Source organism: Galeopterus variegatus, unplaced genomic scaffold (genome assembly GCF_000696425.1).
Source record: "Galeopterus variegatus unplaced genomic scaffold, G_variegatus-3.0.2 Scaffold4892, whole genome shotgun sequence".
In the NCBI taxonomy this organism is placed as follows: domain Eukaryota; kingdom Metazoa; phylum Chordata; class Mammalia; order Dermoptera; family Cynocephalidae; genus Galeopterus; species Galeopterus variegatus.
The window spans coordinates 50,174-69,178 of NW_007731003.1; the positions used below are offsets into that span (position 1 = coordinate 50,174).

At 39.3% G+C, this 19,005-nt stretch overlaps 1 protein-coding gene and 1 pseudogene across 1 annotated transcript in view; one reads left to right on the forward strand and one right to left on the reverse strand.

Moving 5' to 3' along the window:
- Positions 1-6,788, reverse strand: part of LOC103603963 (chromosome unknown open reading frame, human C12orf5) — a 21,563-nt gene extending 14,775 nt beyond the window's left edge. Inside the window, exons 1-2 of the mRNA XM_008588545.1 lie at positions 6,730-6,788; positions 726-763 (exon numbers count right to left, since the gene is read on the reverse strand). Coding sequence (XP_008586767.1) covers positions 726-763; positions 6,730-6,761 — 70 coding nt within the window. The 5' untranslated portion in view covers positions 6,762-6,788. The remainder of the gene's footprint in view (positions 1-725; positions 764-6,729) is intronic.
- Positions 6,789-15,138: 8,350 nt separating this feature from the next.
- On the forward strand, positions 15,139-17,502 carry LOC103603965 (annotated as a pseudogene).
- Positions 17,503-19,005: the final 1,503 nt, after the last annotated feature.

Consider the following 19,005-nt stretch of genomic DNA (forward strand, 5'->3'; position numbering starts at 1 on the left):
TATATATATATATTTTTTTTTTTTTTTAAAGATGACCGGTAAGGGGATCTCAACCCCTGGCTTGGTGTTGTCAGCACCACGCTCTCCCAAGTGAGCTAACCGGCCATCCCTATATAGGATCCGAACCCGTGGCCTTGGTGTTATCAGCACCGCACTCTCCCGAGTGAGCCACAGGCCAGCCCACCCAAGATATTCTTAAACAGCCAGACTAGCTGGATCACAGTACAATTAAAAGATCAGAGTCCAAACTAACAGAATGAGGGAAGAAAAACCTCTTCAGAGTAAAGTAACAAACACATGTTCTTGTTTTAAACCTCTTCTTTGTTACTACTAAAATTAAAATAACTATCCTAGCAGAAAAATACCATTAACACCAGTCAGTAAACTTCATGTTTCCAAATATGATATATCATTTTAAATCCAGACAATTACATTTAAAGACACCTAGACCTAACATAACTCTCTAATCAGCTGACTGGGCAACTCTGAAGCTACACATAAAGAACAACGTGGAGAACTGTTCTTTACATCCAGTTTAATTAAGAGATTTACTCCTCTAGGTTACCAGCTACTCTGGTCATATTTCTGTGGCTATGATCCTTTAATTCTATAATCCCAATTCACAACACAGCGCTGACCCCGGTCCACTCTACACCACCAAATCTGATTAACTCACCTATCAACTAACACCAAAGGAGAGAGCTGAAATAACAGATTATACCAACCTTGAAGTATTTTCTCCTTGTTAAATCTTGTTTCTCCACTAAAATAGAAAGAGGGGGGAAATTTTTATTACCAAATTATGTTATTTTTGAGGAGAAAAAAATCAGTGATAATATTCATTAAGATAACATATAAATCTTGTAACATACTTCATAATCTAATCTGTAAAAATGCAATTTAGTCTAAACCAATATTTGCAATTGTTTAATGATGAGCTAAGAATTTCAAACTGCCCCAAATTAAAACGTATAGATCAAGAATCAATCTTATGTGAATTACGGGTCGGAAATCCTATACAAAATTTATATGTATACACTATTTTTGTTAAATAATCTTGTTAAAATAATTATTGATGAAAACTACTTTCACAGGTAGTAGACCAAAACGTGAAAGTTAGCCCTCTTACTGGTGGACTGACTGAGCAAGTGAAAGGGAATCTGAACACAGGGCAAAGACGAGCACAAGCCTTCAGAATCCCCTGCCTTCTCCTCCCTCCGGCACATCCTTAAGCAGTTACGTTCTGCAATACCAGAAACTATCTTGCAGACTAACTGCATGTTGAACTGAGGTTTGGGTAGTATACTTTCAGGAATTAAAAAACCAAAACAAACCGAAATGATCTTGAAGCAATCAGAAAGGTAAAGTGGAAACATTGCCATACAGTAACTGCAGCAACTGAGACTGGAGAAGGAAGAGGGCGGGGGAAGGTACATGGGCAAGACCAGATGACAGGGTAGACCTACAATAAAAGCAACCATCAAAAAACATGAAAAGTAGAATCAAAAAGAATTCAGTTGAAACTTTTTTGAGCTTTAATTAAATGTTTACTGACCCATGCCTAGGGATATATGCCTAAGTACGAGAATTGCTGGACCACAGGGTATGCAAATATTTACTAGACGATGCCAACCCTGGAGTGTGGTGTACCGTTCCTCACCAACACTCAGTAATGAAGGGTTTTCAATCTGTACCAGTCTGCTACATGAACAGATCATCTCATTTTTATTTTAATTTATATTCCCTGATTACTATGGAGGAGAACCATTCCTTTGTTTTTCAATGAAGCACTAGTTCAAAATAATCATAATCATAATCATAGAAATCCCACAAGGGATTGATTCACCCAGATCCAGGAAAAAACTCCATTAGAACTTAAAGTCGGAATTACAAACTTGGATGTCTGCACCTGGAATCTTGCCCCTTGTTTACAAAACCAGTTTTTTGCTAACCTCTACCTACAGCGATGGTTCTCTCAAACTTGAGTGAGCATCAGAATCTATTACAACACAGATTGCTGGACTTGGCTAGTATGTTCTCATCCTTTAAGACCCAACACAAGTGGGACTCTTTTAGGCAGTCTTCCCTCCCTGATACCACTCCCCATTTACCTACTCCATTCAAATACTCCAACTCTGTGCTCCCATGTTACCTGGCACTACCGGCGTAAGTCCTCATCTGTGTGCTGATTGACTTTTCAGTTGTGTGTCTATACTGGCTCCAGTTCCTTAAAGGCACAACCACAGATCATATTACCTTACCATGCCCAGTGCCTGGAGAAGATCCAGGGGAATAAGAGAACTCTGGTAGATGTACCCTGCCTGTGGAGGTGCTATGGATTGAATGTTCCCCTAAAACTTACTGAAGCTTCACCCTCACTGTAACAGTGTGAAGAGGGTGGGAAATCTAATTATGGTATTTGAAAGGTGGTGCCTTTAGCAGGTGAGTAAACTGTGAGGACTGTGCCTTTGTGAATGGACTGATCTATTCATGGAGTAATCGACATGGTTCTGATGGCTTTATTAGGAGGGCAAATCAGAAAGTTAGCTCTCTCTTGCTCAACCCATTCTCACCATCTGACACCCTGCGTCCCTAAAGAGAGTCACCATCAAGAAGGCAGCCTTTAACAGATGTGTTCCCTGAACCTTGAACTTCCCAGCCTCGAAAACTGTAAGAAATAAATTTCTTTATACATTACCCAGTTTCAGGCATTCTATTATAAGCAACAGAAACTAATACAGAGAGTAATCGGGAAATATCTACCTGAAATAACAAATCTGTTTATCCTTTCATCCAGTAACTTTATTACTGGGAATATCCCACAAAAGCCAAAGAAGCACTCTCGCCTTATACATTTAAAACCAAGGGTAAGAAGAAATTTAATAATTAGCCACCCAAAAAATCACACAAGATCCACCAAGAGGTTCAGGTCTTTACAAAACATGCAAATTCAGCAGATGATTACTTTTTGTATACTTGCTGAAAAGATTAGCTCAGGATTTTATTTAATCCCAAAAGCTTACTTGATGAAAGATTCAGATTAAAATAAAAGGGTATACTGTCAAAATGTCATTCTATCAAAAATGGAATCCCGGTAATTTGATAGTTTTGTAAAGGTGCTGCCTCACCACCTAAAGATTTTCAGCAAATAAAGATTTTCTGCAAAAAGAGAAAAATCGCTGTGATACTAGTATTATTAACAAACACTGGCATTCACTTTTAGCTTCTATCAGGCATTTTTGTCTTCAAATCACTTTATAAATATTACAGAGTAGGAATCCAAATATAGAAGTTTTCCCCAAAACATACATAAATATTTAGTTTTACAGCTTTTGTCCACTTTACTGAGAGGTTCATATAAATCCTGAAGCAAGTGTCCTAAAGTTAGTTTTGGGGAGTGGAAAAGGAATGTAGATGGCTAAAATAGTTTTACTATTTTCCTCAACCAAAGTTTGGCTTGTGACAGCAGCAGAGAAGGTGGAGGGAGCTGAAAGGTCAGAGAAATATATTTTTAAGGAGTCAGGAACAATTGCACTCATTTTCAAAATCTGCAGTGTGACCCATTTCCAAACAGAATATTCGACTCTGCAGGAATCCAAACACTTGTGCCAAGAACTTGAGTCTCATGACCAGCCATTTATAGGTTCTATAAATATGCACATGTTGTAGGTATTCACACTATTCTTCACTTAAAAGATATTTCGTTAGTCTGGATTTACATTCCACAGCATTTCTTTAGAAATATAGAAAGCTTTATTTTCCTATTATATCCTTTTTATGGAATTCAAATCAACAGACAATACTCAGTTTGCCACAAAAGAAAGACAAATCATAGGAAATTAGTATACATTTGGGGCAGATTTTCAAAACAGATATGCTTTAGTATACATGGAAATATAAAGCTTCATCTCATAGTCATGAATACAGCTTATTCCTAATTCCTTTATACCAATTAATTCACTATTTCACACTTTCACTAAATGGTCTGAGAGAAAAAAAATTTGATCCCCAACTGATGATATTTTGTTTACATATAGATTAGTTCTAGTTGCGAAGCCTCTCCCCAGTTAATCAACTCCATACCCAGAAAACAAATACCACAGTAACATAAGAATTACAGGTGTCTTTTATAAAGTATTAAATTTCAGATGATCTAATACAATTTTGCTTGCTTTATCAATGTCCAGAACAATGATTAGAATTCAACAAAAACTAAGTAACTCTGGATAGAAGAAGAATAAGAAAAATGTTTTGCTATCAACTTTACTAATTCATCATTTTTAAGTCATTAAAAGCACATTGGATTTATTTTGTGAAAAAGCTTCACAGTTTTAAGAGTTGGAAGTGAAATGGATGGTTTTACAGGTGACTGATAGTGAAGACCTACAAATTAAATTTCAAGGAACCAGGGCCTTGGATTGTGTAGGTGATGGTAATGTCAACCTACATAAATTGGAGTTTTCATCAATGCTGTGCTGTTAAGATCATAAGTTACCGTTTAATAATAATGACAGTCTAAGGTTTGAAATCAGGCATTCTGGTACTTCCTCTTCAAAGTATGATGAACAAAAATAAACACACATACGGTAACAGCACAAGATTCATAAAGGATTTGGTTGAACTTAAAGAGATTGCTTTAAAGTTTTCTTGCATTATCTGAAGAGATACACTTCAATAAAAGTGTCCAACTTTTCAAAAAGTCATTATATTTAACTATGGTGATTATCAATGAAATTTCAAATCGTTTCTTTTCCCGAAAGAATCACCAGTTGCTAGCTTTGAGAACTCTGAAGGTGAGAAGACAGATGGTCCAGGCAGAAAAGCAGCTAACCACAGCCCTATGGATTATTTGAATACTTTCACTCCATTTTCCTACATACGAGTATAAAACAGAATAAAACAAACTATTCTTATCACTCTGCACAATTATATTAGAAGACTAAAAGTAGCCTCGAAAATGGCTGGTTATCAAGTAATCTGCAAATATTAGGTTTTAACACAATAAAATAGGAGGCAGAAGACAATAGTAGGTTGCTTTGGTTCCAATCCTACCTCCTCAACTTGCCATGTGACTTTAAGCAAGTTACACAGCCTCTCTTCTGTTTCCTCACCCACAAATTGAAAATATCAGTCAGATTTTAACAGTGCCTGGCACATAATAATTTATTAAGACTTATTTTTCAAATGATTCCTATGAGGGCCTCCCCAATCAAGCCCCTTTTAAGCAGCAAGAAGGGACTAAAATCCACATTCATAAAACGATTGTTCATCAACAATTTAAATAGGAATTATCTTATTTTTGAAGAGGTGCCTTAATCCAGATTCCCTACAACTTCTGAGTATTAATTATGTGTCTGACATTGTGCTGACCGGGTCAGGCATCCAGAAAGCACTCTAACACTGGAAGAAAGGGCAATCAGAACCTTAGTTCCTGTTCTGCTACCTATTACCTGTATGACTTTAAGTAGGTCAGGAATGCTCCCAAAGCATTCTATAAAATGGAGAGGGGTGGGGGAAAAGAGATAGAGAGGAACTAGACTTCTAATTTAGCCATTAAAATCCTGTGAATCCTAAAAGGACAACTCCAGATGATCTCCAAGATTATCTTCCTATAAAGAGAGCATAGGACAGAAAAGACAGCAGTGAAAGTCGACTTGATAAGATTAAATCCTATTAGTATTCACAAGGGTGAGCTACGTGAATGCTGAAATGGTATCTTATCTGCACAACCCAGTCCACTGGCACACAATACCTCCTCAAAATGCTGATCTGATAAACTATGCATTCATATTTGAGAACCAACTGCATTTTCATTGCAGCTGTCCTTAAAGAAACAGAAGTTAATTAATTCTCAGATATATTCCCCTCTGTTGTGCTACATACACTTTACCTTTTCCGTTCAGTTCTCGCAATAACCCCCTGAGATAGGCACTGTCATTACCCCCAGTTTGTATATCGGGAAACTGCAGAGGTAAAGATTTAGATGATCAGCTAAGGCCCAGGCCGCATGGCTCCTAGTTGGAGTCCGGATTCTAACCCAGGTTTATCTTGCTTGAAAAATCTGTGCTTTTAACCACCCTGAATTTCACTTCCCATTACCACGCGGCGAACGTGCTGAGAAGAAAAACGACAGGAGGCATAAAGGCATATCAGCATTCAGCTCCACGTAATCTGCTACAATAATAAAAATATTAAGTCGGGGGGCGGCGGTCTGCTGAGAAGAGGATGGAGGCCCTTTTTCTCTCCCAGAACTGTAACCTGTGGGGTGACGAAACACATCTCAAATATATGTCTGTGGGACTGACTGCCCCGGGAAGTGAAGAGGAAACGGGGGGTGAGACAGCAGAGACGGGGAGAGGGGACAGCGGAAGGCGCCCAAGACCAAAATTATGAGCTGTGCACAAGCAACTCTGCACACTCTTTGGAGCCCACTGGGGAGCAAAAACGGTGCTCAAAGAGGTGGCGGGGAACTCGATCGTTCACTCCCCTAGACCCCTCTTTTCTCGTGAGTAGCACGGGACTGATGACCCGCCTTCCCCACTCGGGGTCACTGGCCTAGTAGGAGGGGTCGAAGTCTGAGAACCCACACGAAAGCGCCTTGGAAACTGTCCCTCGACGCTGTCCCTCGAGGCGGAGCAAGCGGGCTCGAGAAGGGATGAAGACCAGTCAGTGTTCCCCTCACCGACCCCCAAACACACTCCATCAGTACAGCGAAACAGCAATACTTACTGCCGGACAACGGTCAGGGCGAAGCGCGCCATCTTCACGGCCCCGGCGGGAGGCGAAGCAGCGGCAACAACGGGCGTCCCGAGCTCTGCGCCACGCCGCGCCTGCCCTGCCCGGCCGGGTCATCTCACCCACACCACTTCCGCCCACCCGGCCGGCCGGCTCCGCTGCCATAGGCCGAGGCGGCCTCGTGCGTCATCCCCGCAAGGCCAATCAGGACGGAGGGAGGCCGACGGGTCAGAGGAGACTGGGGAGCGCCGGGCCCGCCCAGGGCCGTGGCGCTTGCGCCGCTGCGCTCGGGCCTGTGACTGGCGCGCGGCAGGTGCGCGCGGGCCCCGCCCTCGGAGTCCGGGGCAGGAATCTTGCCCGGGCAAGCTCGCCGCGCGCAGCCCGCAGGCGGCACCGAGTAGATAAGGAAGGCCGCGCTCTGGTTTATGGTTGATGTGATTTGCGGCTGGAAGGCCGCCGGTCGTCTTAGAGCCGGCCAGTGATGAATCCTCACGAGCGTGCAGCGCCAGACAGATCGCGTCCTTAGAGGTTTAGCTGGTACTTCCTAACACTGGGGAAGAGGCGTCAGCGAGGTCTGTAGATTGAGACCCACCCAGTTACAGCCCAACTCCACCTCGACAAACAGTCCCTCCTTGATCAAAGTTTAGTCAGGCTCTTTTGAGCCTTCTTCTAGACTAGGTAGGTATCCTTGGCCTGCTGAGCCCCGTTTTACAGACTCCTGCTAAGCCAGTCTATCATGAGTCTCCTCGCCCTTAATGTTCAATCAAGCTTCTTTTCCAGCATCCTTGATATCCAGTCAACTTCCCCTCCCCCTCCCCCTTGGTCCCCTACCAAGTTCCTCTTAGTAATTTTCCATCTTCTCCCTTACCCCTTGCTATAAATCTCCACTGGTCCCTGTTGTATTTGAAGTTAGATTTAATCTCTCTTGCAGTAGTCTTGATCCCTATCGTAATGGCCTTGAATCAAGTCTTCCTTGCCATTTTTATCAAGCGCCTGGGGAATAATTTTTCTTTAACAGCCTAAAGAGAGTTACTTAACTTCTCTAACTCTCAATTATATGATAGGTAAACTGGGATAACAGTTAAAAATAATGTTAGCCAGGTAATGTTATCTTTCATGCATTTTTACCTAGATCCTCATATTTGATATGCATTTGTTATCTTGAATTTCTAATTATATACGGGAAGACAGGTTTAGAGAGGTTGAGAGATGCATGAAACTCTTAGATTGATAAGCACATATTTCAAAACAGTTTCACATGTATTATCACATCTGGCCTTTAGAACAATTCTGAAGTAATCAGGGTAGGCTGTCTTATCTTAAGAGATGAGAAATCTGGCTTAGTGAGAACCAAGCAATTTGTCTAGGCTTGCACATCTGGTCAGTGGTGACACAGGACTAGTTCAGTGGTTCTCAAAACTACCTGCACATTGGAACCATCTAGAGACTTTCTGAATGCTAGGCTGCACCCCAGAAAAATTAAACCTGAACCTCTGAGTGAAAGTCCCTAGACATTTTTTAATCCCCAGCTATTTCCAATGGCATGGCTAGTTTTGAGAGTTAGAAGTTTAAAGCGGTGCTTCTCAAACTTGAATTTGCACACAAATCACTCAGGGATCTTGTTAAAATGCACATTCCAGATTTATAGATCTGGAGTGGGGGCCAAATCTAGCATTTCTAACAGCTCCCAAATAAACAGGAGGCATCTTCAGGATAAGGGTGAATTCAGAGGGTCCTAACAGTGGGGCCCAGATCACCATGGGGGTACATTTTCTGGACACAGTAGGTATTCCATATATACTCCATATATGTTCTGAGTGCCTAAATGAATGAATCAGTACAAAAGATTCTCCTGGAAATTTGAACTGAAAAATGAGATTAATTAGATAGTTATCTGTGAGGGCTGAAGCAGAAAGAAAGCATAGAGAGATCACAAGATAGAGGTAGGGCTATTAGTGGGCATATAGACCAAAGTTATGAAGAAACACAAACCATAATAATACAATCTTGAGAACAGATTTACAGAGGAGAGGGTAAACCAAGCCAAGGTAATGGAAGAACCAAGTAGACACACAGAGAGACTACCTCGTTGCTAGTACCTCCAGCTGCCATAGTACCAGATGACTTGTAGGTTCTACTTTTTATAATAACTTTCTCTTTAAGGTGGTCTAAGTACATTTCTAAAGCATAAATAAACACAGCCTTCCATTTTGTCTCATTTTAATACAATAACTCTGCAAGGCATGAGTTACTATTTCCACTTTACAAATGAAGAATTAAGGTGCATAAGGGCTAATTTCCCATCTCTCAAGATCTCAGAACTGAGTTTGACATCAGGTAAAGATGCTGCGGGTAGTATAAAAACAATAAAACACAGGGTAAGTAGGGGCTCTGTTTTATTATTTTCCTTGCTCCTAACAAAATGTTTGGAACATAATAAGGACTCAATTATTATCTTTCAAATGAATGAATGAGGAATATCTGTTATGATCCATTTGTCAAATGAATCATACATCTAAGAAAAGTTGACATATTGTTTTGGGAGAAATTTAGAAAATTACAAAGCACTCACCAATATTAATTTTTTTTTTTTTTTAAAGATGACCGGTAAGGGGATCTTAACCCTTGACTTGGTGTTGTCAGCACCACGCTCATCCAGTGAGCTAACCGGCCATCCCTATATGGGATCCGAACCCATGGCCTTGGTGTTATCAGCACCACACTCTCCCGAGTGAGCCACGGGCCGGCCCCACCAATATTAATTTTTTTAACTAATTTTTAAAACCATAACACAAAAACTTATGAGACATATTAAAAATATATAGCAAGAAGTCAAAATACACTGCTAGATAAAACCACTCAATCACAAAGGAAGACAATAAGATTGGAAAAGAAGAAAAAAGGATCAACAAAATAACCAGGAAAAAAAGGAACAAAATGGTAGTAACAAGTCCTTATATTAATTCTAAATGTAAACAGATTAAATTCCCCAATAAAAGACACAAACTGGTACAGTGGATTATAAAAAAAGAACCAACAATATGCTGCCTACAAGAAACTCACTTCACCTAGAGAGACATACACTATCTGGAAGTGAAGGGATGGAAAAAGACATTTCATGGATATGGAAACCAAAACAGAGCAGGAGTAGCTATACTTATATCAGACAAAATAGACTTCAAGCCAAGAAAAGTAAAAAAAGATAAGGAAGGTCATTATATAATGATAAAGGGATCAATACAACAAGAGGATATAACAATTCTTAATATATACATAACCAACTCTGGAGCACCCAGTTATATAAAGCAATTACTGTTAGACCTAACAAAAAAATAGACTCCAACACAATAATAGTAGTGGACTTTAACACCCCACTTTCAGCAAAGGACAGATCATCCAGGCAAAAAATTAACAAGAAAACATCAGAAATAATCTCTACTCCATGCCTATTGGACCTAATGGACATATATAGAACATTTCATCCAACAACTGTAGAATACACATTCTTCTTAGCAGCACATGGAACATTCTCTAGAAAAGACCATATGTTAGGTCACAAAACAAGTCTCAACAAATTTTTAAAAAATTAAAATCATATCAACTACCTTGTCTGGCCACAATAGAATAAAACTAGAAATTAACAACAAAAGAGACACAAGAAACTATACAAATACATGGAAATTAAATAATGTGCTCCCAAACAACAAATGAGTCAAAAAAGAAATCAAAAGGAAATTTTAAAATTCCTGGAGACAACTGAAAATGCAAATACAATATACCAGAACCTATCAGATACAGTGAAAGCAGTTCTAAGAGGGAAGTTTATAGTAATAAATGTCTACATCAAAAAAGAAGAAAGACTTCAAATAAATAAACTAAATTTATACCTCAAGAAGGTGAAAAAACAGAAACAAACCAAACCTAAAATCAGTAGAAGGAGAGAAATAACAAAGATCAGAGCAGAAATTAATTAGAAAAAAATACAAAAGATGGGTGAAAAAAAGTTGTTTTTTCAAAAACATAAACAAAATTGATAAACCTTTACCTAGACTAATGAAGAAAAAAAGACAGAAGACTCAAATAAATAAAATCAAAAATGGAAAAGGGAATATTACAACTGATACTACAGAAATGCAAAGAATCACGAGACTACTATGAACAGCTATATGTGAACAAACTGGAAAACCTAGAAGAAATGGTTAAATTTGTGGACACTTACAACTTACCAAGGTTGAATTATGAAGAAGTAGAGAAAACATAAGCAGACCAATACCAAGTAATGAGATTGAAGCAGTAATAAAAATTGTCCCAACAAAGAAAACTCCAAAACCAGGTGGCTTTGCTGTGAATTCTAGCAAATATTTAAAGAAGTACTATTACCAATTCTTCTCAAATTCTTCCAAAAAATTGAAGAGGAGGGAATACTACCACAGTCATTTTACAAAGTCAACATTAAACTTATAACAAAACCAGAAAAAGGCACAACTAAAAAAGAAAACTACAGACCAATATCCTAAGAAACACATATGTGAAGATCTTAAATAAAATACAATACTATCAAACAGAATCCAACAACACATTAAAAAGATCATTCACCATGATCAAGTGAGATTCATCCCAGGAATGCAAGGATGGTTCAAGATACACAAATCAATAAATATGATACACCACGTCAACAGAATGAAGGAAAAAATCATATGATCATTTCAATAGATACAGAAAAGGCATTTGATAAAATCCAACACCACTTCATGATAAAAACACTCAACAAATTAGGTATAAAAGGAATGTACGACAACACCATAAAGGCCATATACGACAAGCCCACAGCTAATATCATACTGAATAGACACAAAATGGAGGCTTTTCCTCTGGAGATCTGAAACAAGACAAGAATGCTCACTTTCTCCACTCTTATTCAACATATTACTGGAAGTTCTAGCCAGTGCAATAAGACAAGAGAAAGCAATAGAAGGCAAATTGGAAAGAAGGATGTCAAACTATCTCTATTTGCAAATGACATGATCACATACATAGAAAATGCTGAAGACTCCAAAAAATCACTAGAACTAATAAATGAATTCAGTATAGTGGCAGGATGCAAAATCAACACACAAAAAAATCAATAGCCTTCTTATACGCCAATAATGAAATAGCTGAGGAAGAAATCAAGAAAGTTATCCCATTCACAATAGCTACCAAAAAAAAAGGAATATCTAGTAGTAAATTTAACTGAGGAGGTGAAAGACCTCTACAATGAAAATTATAAAACACTGGTGAAAAAAATTGAAGAGGACACAAATAAATGGAAAGTTATCCCATGTTCTTGTGCTGGAAGCATTAACATCATCACAATGTCCTTATTACCCAAAGCAATCTACACATTCAACACAATCCCTATCAAAATATCAATAGAACTCTTCACAGAAATGGAAAAAATGATCTTAAAATATGTATGGAACCACAAAAGACCTGTATAAATAAAGCAACCTTGAACAAAAAGAACAAAGTTGGAGGCATCACACTTCCTGACTTCAAAATATACTATGAAGGTATAGTAACCAAAACAACCCAGTAGAACCACAAAAGACCTGTACAAATAAAGCAACCTTGAACAAAAAGAACAAAGTTGGAGGCATCACACTTCCTGACTTCAAAATATACTATGAAGGTATAGTAACCAAAACAACCCAGTACTGACATAAAAATAGACAAATTGACCAATCGAACAGAATAGAGAGCCCAGAAATAAGCCCACACACTTACAGCAACTGATTTTCCACAAAGTTGTCAAGAATATATAGTGGGGGAAAAAAGAAGCCTCTTCAATAAATGGTACCGGGAAAACCGGATATCCACATGCAAAAGATTGAAACTAGACCCCTATCTCTCATCATACACAAAAATCAGTTCAAAATGGATTAAATACCTACATATAAGACCTGACACTATGGAACTACTAGAAGAAAACAAAAGAAATGCTACATGAAATGGGAGTCGGCAGCACTTTTTTGAGCAAGACTACAAAGGCAAAGGTAACTAAAGCAAAAATACACGGGTGGGTCTACATCAAACTAAAGAGCTTCTGCATATCAAGGGACACTATCAACCAAGTGGAGAGACAACCTACAGAATGGAAGAAAGTGTTTGAAAACTACACATCAGACAAGGGACTAATATCCAGAGTATATAAGGAACTCAAACCCAACGCAATAGCAAAAAAACCCCAAATAACCTATTTAAAAAAATGGGCAAAGGACCTGGACAGTTCTCAAATGAAGACATACAAATGGCCAACAAACACATGTAAAAAAAAAATGCTCAAAATCAGTACTCATCAGGGACACGCAAATTAAAACCACAATGAGATATCATCTCACCCCAGTTAGAATGGATATTGTCGGGCCGGCCCGGTGGCGCACTGCTATAGTGCGCCGCTTGGGAAGCGTGGTGGCGCTCCCGCCGAGGGTTCGGATCCCACATACAGACTGGTTCCCGCTCACTGGCTGAGCGAGGCGCGGGAGCAACACCGAGGGCTGCGATCCCGTTGCCGGTCCCGGTCCGGTACGGGGGCGACACTGAGGGTTGCGATCTGTTGCCGGACACGGAAAAAAGACAAAAAAAAAAAAAAGAAAGAATGGATATTGTCAACAAGACAGAAAATAAATGCTGGTGAGGATGTAGAGAAAATATTGTTTGTAGGAATGTAAATTGGTACAGCCATTGTGGAAAACAGTATGGAGGTTTCTCAGAGAAGTCAAAATAGATCGACCTTACAACCTAGACATCCCTCTACTGGGTATATACCCCAAAGAAATGAAATCAATATATCAAAACACACCTGTACTGTCACGTTCATCACAATACTATTCACAATAGCCAAGAGATGGAATCAACCTAAATGCCTACCAATGGATGAATGGATTAAAAAACTGTAGTATATACACACAGTGGAGTACTATTGAGCTATAAAAATAAATGATATCCTATCATTTGTAGCCACATGGATGAAACTGGAAACTATCACACTGAGTGAAGTAAATCAGGCACAGAAAGACAAATACCTCATGATCTCGCTCATATGCAGAATCTAAAAAAAAAAACTGATTCTCATAGAAGTAGAGAGTAGAATAATGGTTACCAGAGGCCAGCAGGGGAGGGGGTGGGGGTGAAGGAGAAGGGGTGGACTAACGGGTACAAAACTAAGCTATGTACCCTCAATGAATCATTGTGTAGTATATGCATGTATATGCATGTTGAAACAGCACACTGTACCCCACAAATATATACAAGTAAATGTCAAAATAAGCTAAAACTAAATTATCCAAGAAAAAAAAAATAGCCAATGTCTTCATATACTTTAAGAATCAGGGGGGAAAAAACAGGTATAGAAATGAGGCATCTTTGAAAGAATGGACATTATCATGCATTATTTACTCAGCCGTTTAGGGATTGCCCTTCAGATTATGAAATAAACAGGGAGTTCACTTAAACTTTAGTTTAGAGAGAAGCTAGAAATAGCCACTGATATACTTTTGTTGATAACCTATCCAATCATAATGACCTTTTTATGAAAAATGGTGCTTTGTTGAGGCACATCGTGCGATGGAATTCTGCATTAGTCAGTATAGGCCAAGTTATGCAGAAGTAACCAATTAGCCCTGGGATTTCCCTGATTTGAACACATAAATGTTTATTTTATTTCTCTTTCATGCTCCATGTCTGATATGGATCAGAAATGGGCTTTGTGCCTTATGTGCAGGCACTGGAGTTGACAGACACGTTGACTCACATGAATTCATGATCGCTGAGGCAGGAGATGAGAGTCACTAAGGGTCTTGAACCAGTTCTTTGATGCTTTCTCCATTTGTTGTCCAGAGCTACTCCCACGGCCCTACCTAACTCGAAGGTGATGGAGAATGTGGGGAGCACATGAATGTTTAGTGAGCAGACAATGCCATAAATACTGTGCATGTCAGAGTATCTCCAGATTCTGCCCTGGGTCCTCCTGTCCCCTCAACCATGCAGTACCCTAGATGATCTTGCCCAGGGTATAGATCTTACTTATATCCCCAGCCTGCACCTTTCCCTTGAGCTCTTCAACCATTTATCCAGTTACCTTCTCAACATCACCACTTGGATAAATATCTCAAGCTGAATTTGTCCACACAGAATCTTTGATTTTTGGAAACTTGGAGCTGTCAAAGCACCTCAGCCACCAATCTTTGCTGCTCCTGTGCCCCATGGCCAGGGCCATACTGAGCTATCGGGAGCCCTGTCCAAGGGGCAGCCCAGGCCTTCCTCAGTGTGAGGTGCAGGGCCTCCTGTGGGCACCCCTGGTAGAAGGAGGGTGTGCAGGAGGGATATGTTTTGGTTGTGGTTGCCACAGCCGGCCCTGACATCATGAACAAAGACATGGAATCCCACATCTGGCACAACTACCCCTGGAGCAAGTTGTCGGCCCATGCGAGACAGAGTCTTGGAAATTTACAGAGACTATGAAAAGCAGGCTGTCCTGTACAGTATCTGCAATCAGTTAAGATATAGAAATAACTTAGTTAAACATGCCAAGAGTGATGAACACAAATACTATGAGGATCTACTGAAGTACAGTAGGGATCATCTCATGCTGTACACTTACCGTTTATTAGATATCATAGTGAAGGGCCTGAGGATAACACCGTTTTCATATTACACTGAGATTATGGAGGACATTATGAACAGTGAGAAAAGTTATGATTCATTGCCCAATTTTACTGCTGCTGACCGTCTAAGGCTTCTTGGCATGGGAAGAAACCAGTATGTTGATCTTATGAATCAGTGTAGATCATCAAAACATTTTTTTCAGAGGGAAAAGAGCCTGTGATCTTCTACCCGTAAAGCCAGTGGAAATTGCCATAAAGGCGTGCTACATGGTGCAAGCTGGATATATTACAGAAGATGATGCCAAGATATGCTGTTTGCCTGAGAAATGTGCTATGGATGAGATCAATTCAGGCCCTCAGCTCTCTGGATCGCTACATTACAATGTAGCACATAGTTTATATATGCTACATGGTGCAAGCTGGATATATTACAGAAGATGATGCCAAGATATGCTGTTTGCCTGAGAAATGTGCTATGGATAAGATCAATTCAGGCCCTCAGCTCTCTGGATCGCTACATTACAATGTAGCACATAGTTTATATAACAAAAGATTTATTTATCTGGATGTACCAATATCTCTGATGACAGTTGTATAGCAGTTCCTCCTCTTGAAGGTTTTGTGATGAACTGAGTACAAGGTGATTATTTTGAAGCTCTACTCTGTATTTGTTTCAACAGACGAGCACGCTAATGTTGCAGAGCTTGCAAATGTCCTTGAGATAGATTTATCCCTGGTTAAGAATGCTGTTTCAATGCACCGCCAATTGGGCTTTGCTCATAAGAAGGGACAAGTAATGAATTTGGATCAACTTCATTCATCGCGGGAGAATGTTCCATCTGTAAACAGATTAAAGAGTACTTTAGATCCACAGAAGATGCTCTTATCATGGGATGGCAGAGAAAGTAGTAGGAGTCCTGTGCAAGAAGCTTCTTCAGCTACTGATGCTGATACAAATAGTGAAGACGATCCAGCTGACACAGCCAGAATAACCACTTTGAATCTCTCTACAGGATATACAAAGCATACTGCATTCCTATTTAACTCAACTCTTGCTGCCTTTTTTTTTTTCCTTTTTTTCCTTTTTTTTTTTTTTTTTTTTTTTTTTTTTTTTTTTTTGTGACTGGTAACGGGATCGCAACCCTCGGTGTTGCGCCCGTACTGCGACCGGCAATGAGATCGCAACCCTCGGTGTCGCACCCGCACCGCGTTCAACCTGTGAGCGGACCGGTCTCTATATGGGATCTGAACCCTCGGCGGGAGCGCCACCACACTCCCAAGCGCTGCACTCTACCCAGTGTGCCACCAGGCCGGCCCTTGCTGCCTTTTTAATGACGGGAAATCTTTCGCCAAACTTGAAAAGTCATGCAGTCACAATGTTTGAAGTAGGCAAATTCTCAGACGAGCCTCTGAACAGTTTTCTTATAGAACTAGAAAATGTTTTCCTGTGGATCTCTTATGCTGTGAAAGCCTTCTTGGTTTGGACCCTGCAACTTGCAGCCAAGTTCTAAACAAGAATCACACGCTGCTTGTTTCAAGGCTCTTCTCACCATTGAAATCTGGCCTGTCAGCAGCTGCCTCCCTCAGCATATTGGACCAGCTATCTCAGAAGTCAGTTTTGTTTCATTTAAACTGTACATTTACCATATCACTGGGCAAGGACCACCATCTCTTACTGTCCAAAGGTACAAGTCTCCGAAAACTGCCAGATATATTCCAGGGTTATGATCAGTAACTAACAACATCTTGGGGTCATGATCCTGGGGTAGTTCCTACATCAAATGTGCTCACAATGTTGAACACCTTCTGTGGTTTTAATTCAGGGACATGGTTTGCATGGAATAGTAAAAGCTGTTCATATACCATTTCCATTTGATGAAACAGAACTACGGGGAGAGTTTACTTGTGTCAATGTGGGTGTGCATAATGCATTGCAAATATTAAGGAACGAAGTGGACTTGCAGCATTTCTGTGGATATGTCACTATGTTGAATGCTTCTAGCCAACTTGCAAACAGAAAACTCAATGATGCTTCTGATGAGACAGGAGAACCTGACTTAGCTTCTGGGTCGATGTAAATGGGAGTACAGAGTCATTTGAAATGGGCATTGAGGAAGTGTAACAACCTGAACAGAAGTGACTCCATTTTTTTAAACCTTTGAATTTAAAAACTTATTCTCTCCGGTAACCCAAACCACATAGCCTGCAGCTTTGCTTTGATTATAAATGGTGTTATCAAAGTATTGCAAATGGAGATTAGCAGTAAGAATGGAGTGATGGTCACCCTCCTCACTTCTTATTGCTAATCTCCATTTGCAATACTTTAATTGCACCATTTGTTGTTCGCACTTTCTGCCTTTCTTCTTTCTTAATGTTAGCTTTACAGTGTCAGCCACTAAGAAGCATCCTGTGCTGCAGTGCAATTGTTGCTTAATTGATATGAAAAGTTTGGGGAACATGTTCATGTTTTCTGAAGTTTTGCTCATTATTGCACATCTTATTGCAACAAAGTGCTTTTCAGCAGCCAGCACTGTATTTTTTACCTTAAGACAATTTGCATTTGTTTTATAAAACTGAGGGTATACTTTATAAACTTTATGATGACTGTTATGGTTATAAGCAGTCACTAAAAGTATTGTGGTGGCAAATTTATATGTTACTTTATCAAACACAAATCTTGTTTAATTTTATATTTTGTTACCTATACCTTAGGGGATCAAGGAAGGAGATGGAACTCTTCCTCTGTAAAGGCTTCTTGGCACTTAAAGTAGTAAAACCATAAAAGAATAAATATCCAGTATTGAGAGAAGATATAATGGGTTATTAAGAATTTCTGTGGGTGTATGTAAATTACGTTTATCAGTTGAATATTGTTGAAGGTATGTAAGTCAGCATAGTTATGTACATCTTAACCTTGATTTATAAGGTCTTAACTCAGACTATGAGTCTTCATTCACATCTCATGAGAAGCTTTGGAAAACATTCTATTTTTAAATCGTATTTATACTCAAAAACTAATCTTTGATTTTTTACCTCCAGTGACTGCTCCTCTTTAGATCTTTTTTATCTCAGTAAATGGCAATACCATGTACCCAGTTGCTCATGTAATCCTTGATTCCTCACCATAACATAACACTCCCTATTGAGTTCATCAAAGATTTAATTACAGTCTTCACTGAAGATGAGTCAAGTGTAAAAATGCCTCATCTTCTTGGAATGAGGGATAGGGGAGGAGAGTATGGGTCGGAGTCAGTTCCCCAGGCATTTAAATACTTTCAACAAGAGCATTAAGGGTGAAATTAATTATATTGTGACCAAATGCTAGCCTGTTAGTTAGTCAGAGTCAGTGAAATTTATATATTCTTTTTGTTTATCATTTGTAAAGTTGAAAGGTTTTTTTTCCTTAGGAGTAATTCTGGTACTAAGACTAACATAGTTATAGACTTAAATCTCCAGGACGTCAAAGATTTTTAAAGGTATGCATCCTTGAAACTTATGGAGACTTTCTCTGTGGGCTAGTCTGTAGTCATCTTGTATAAATGTTTTGTGTATGCTTGTGAAGAATGTGGTTTCACTCATTATTGGATGCAGAGTTCTATATATATCTGAAGCAAGCTTATTTATT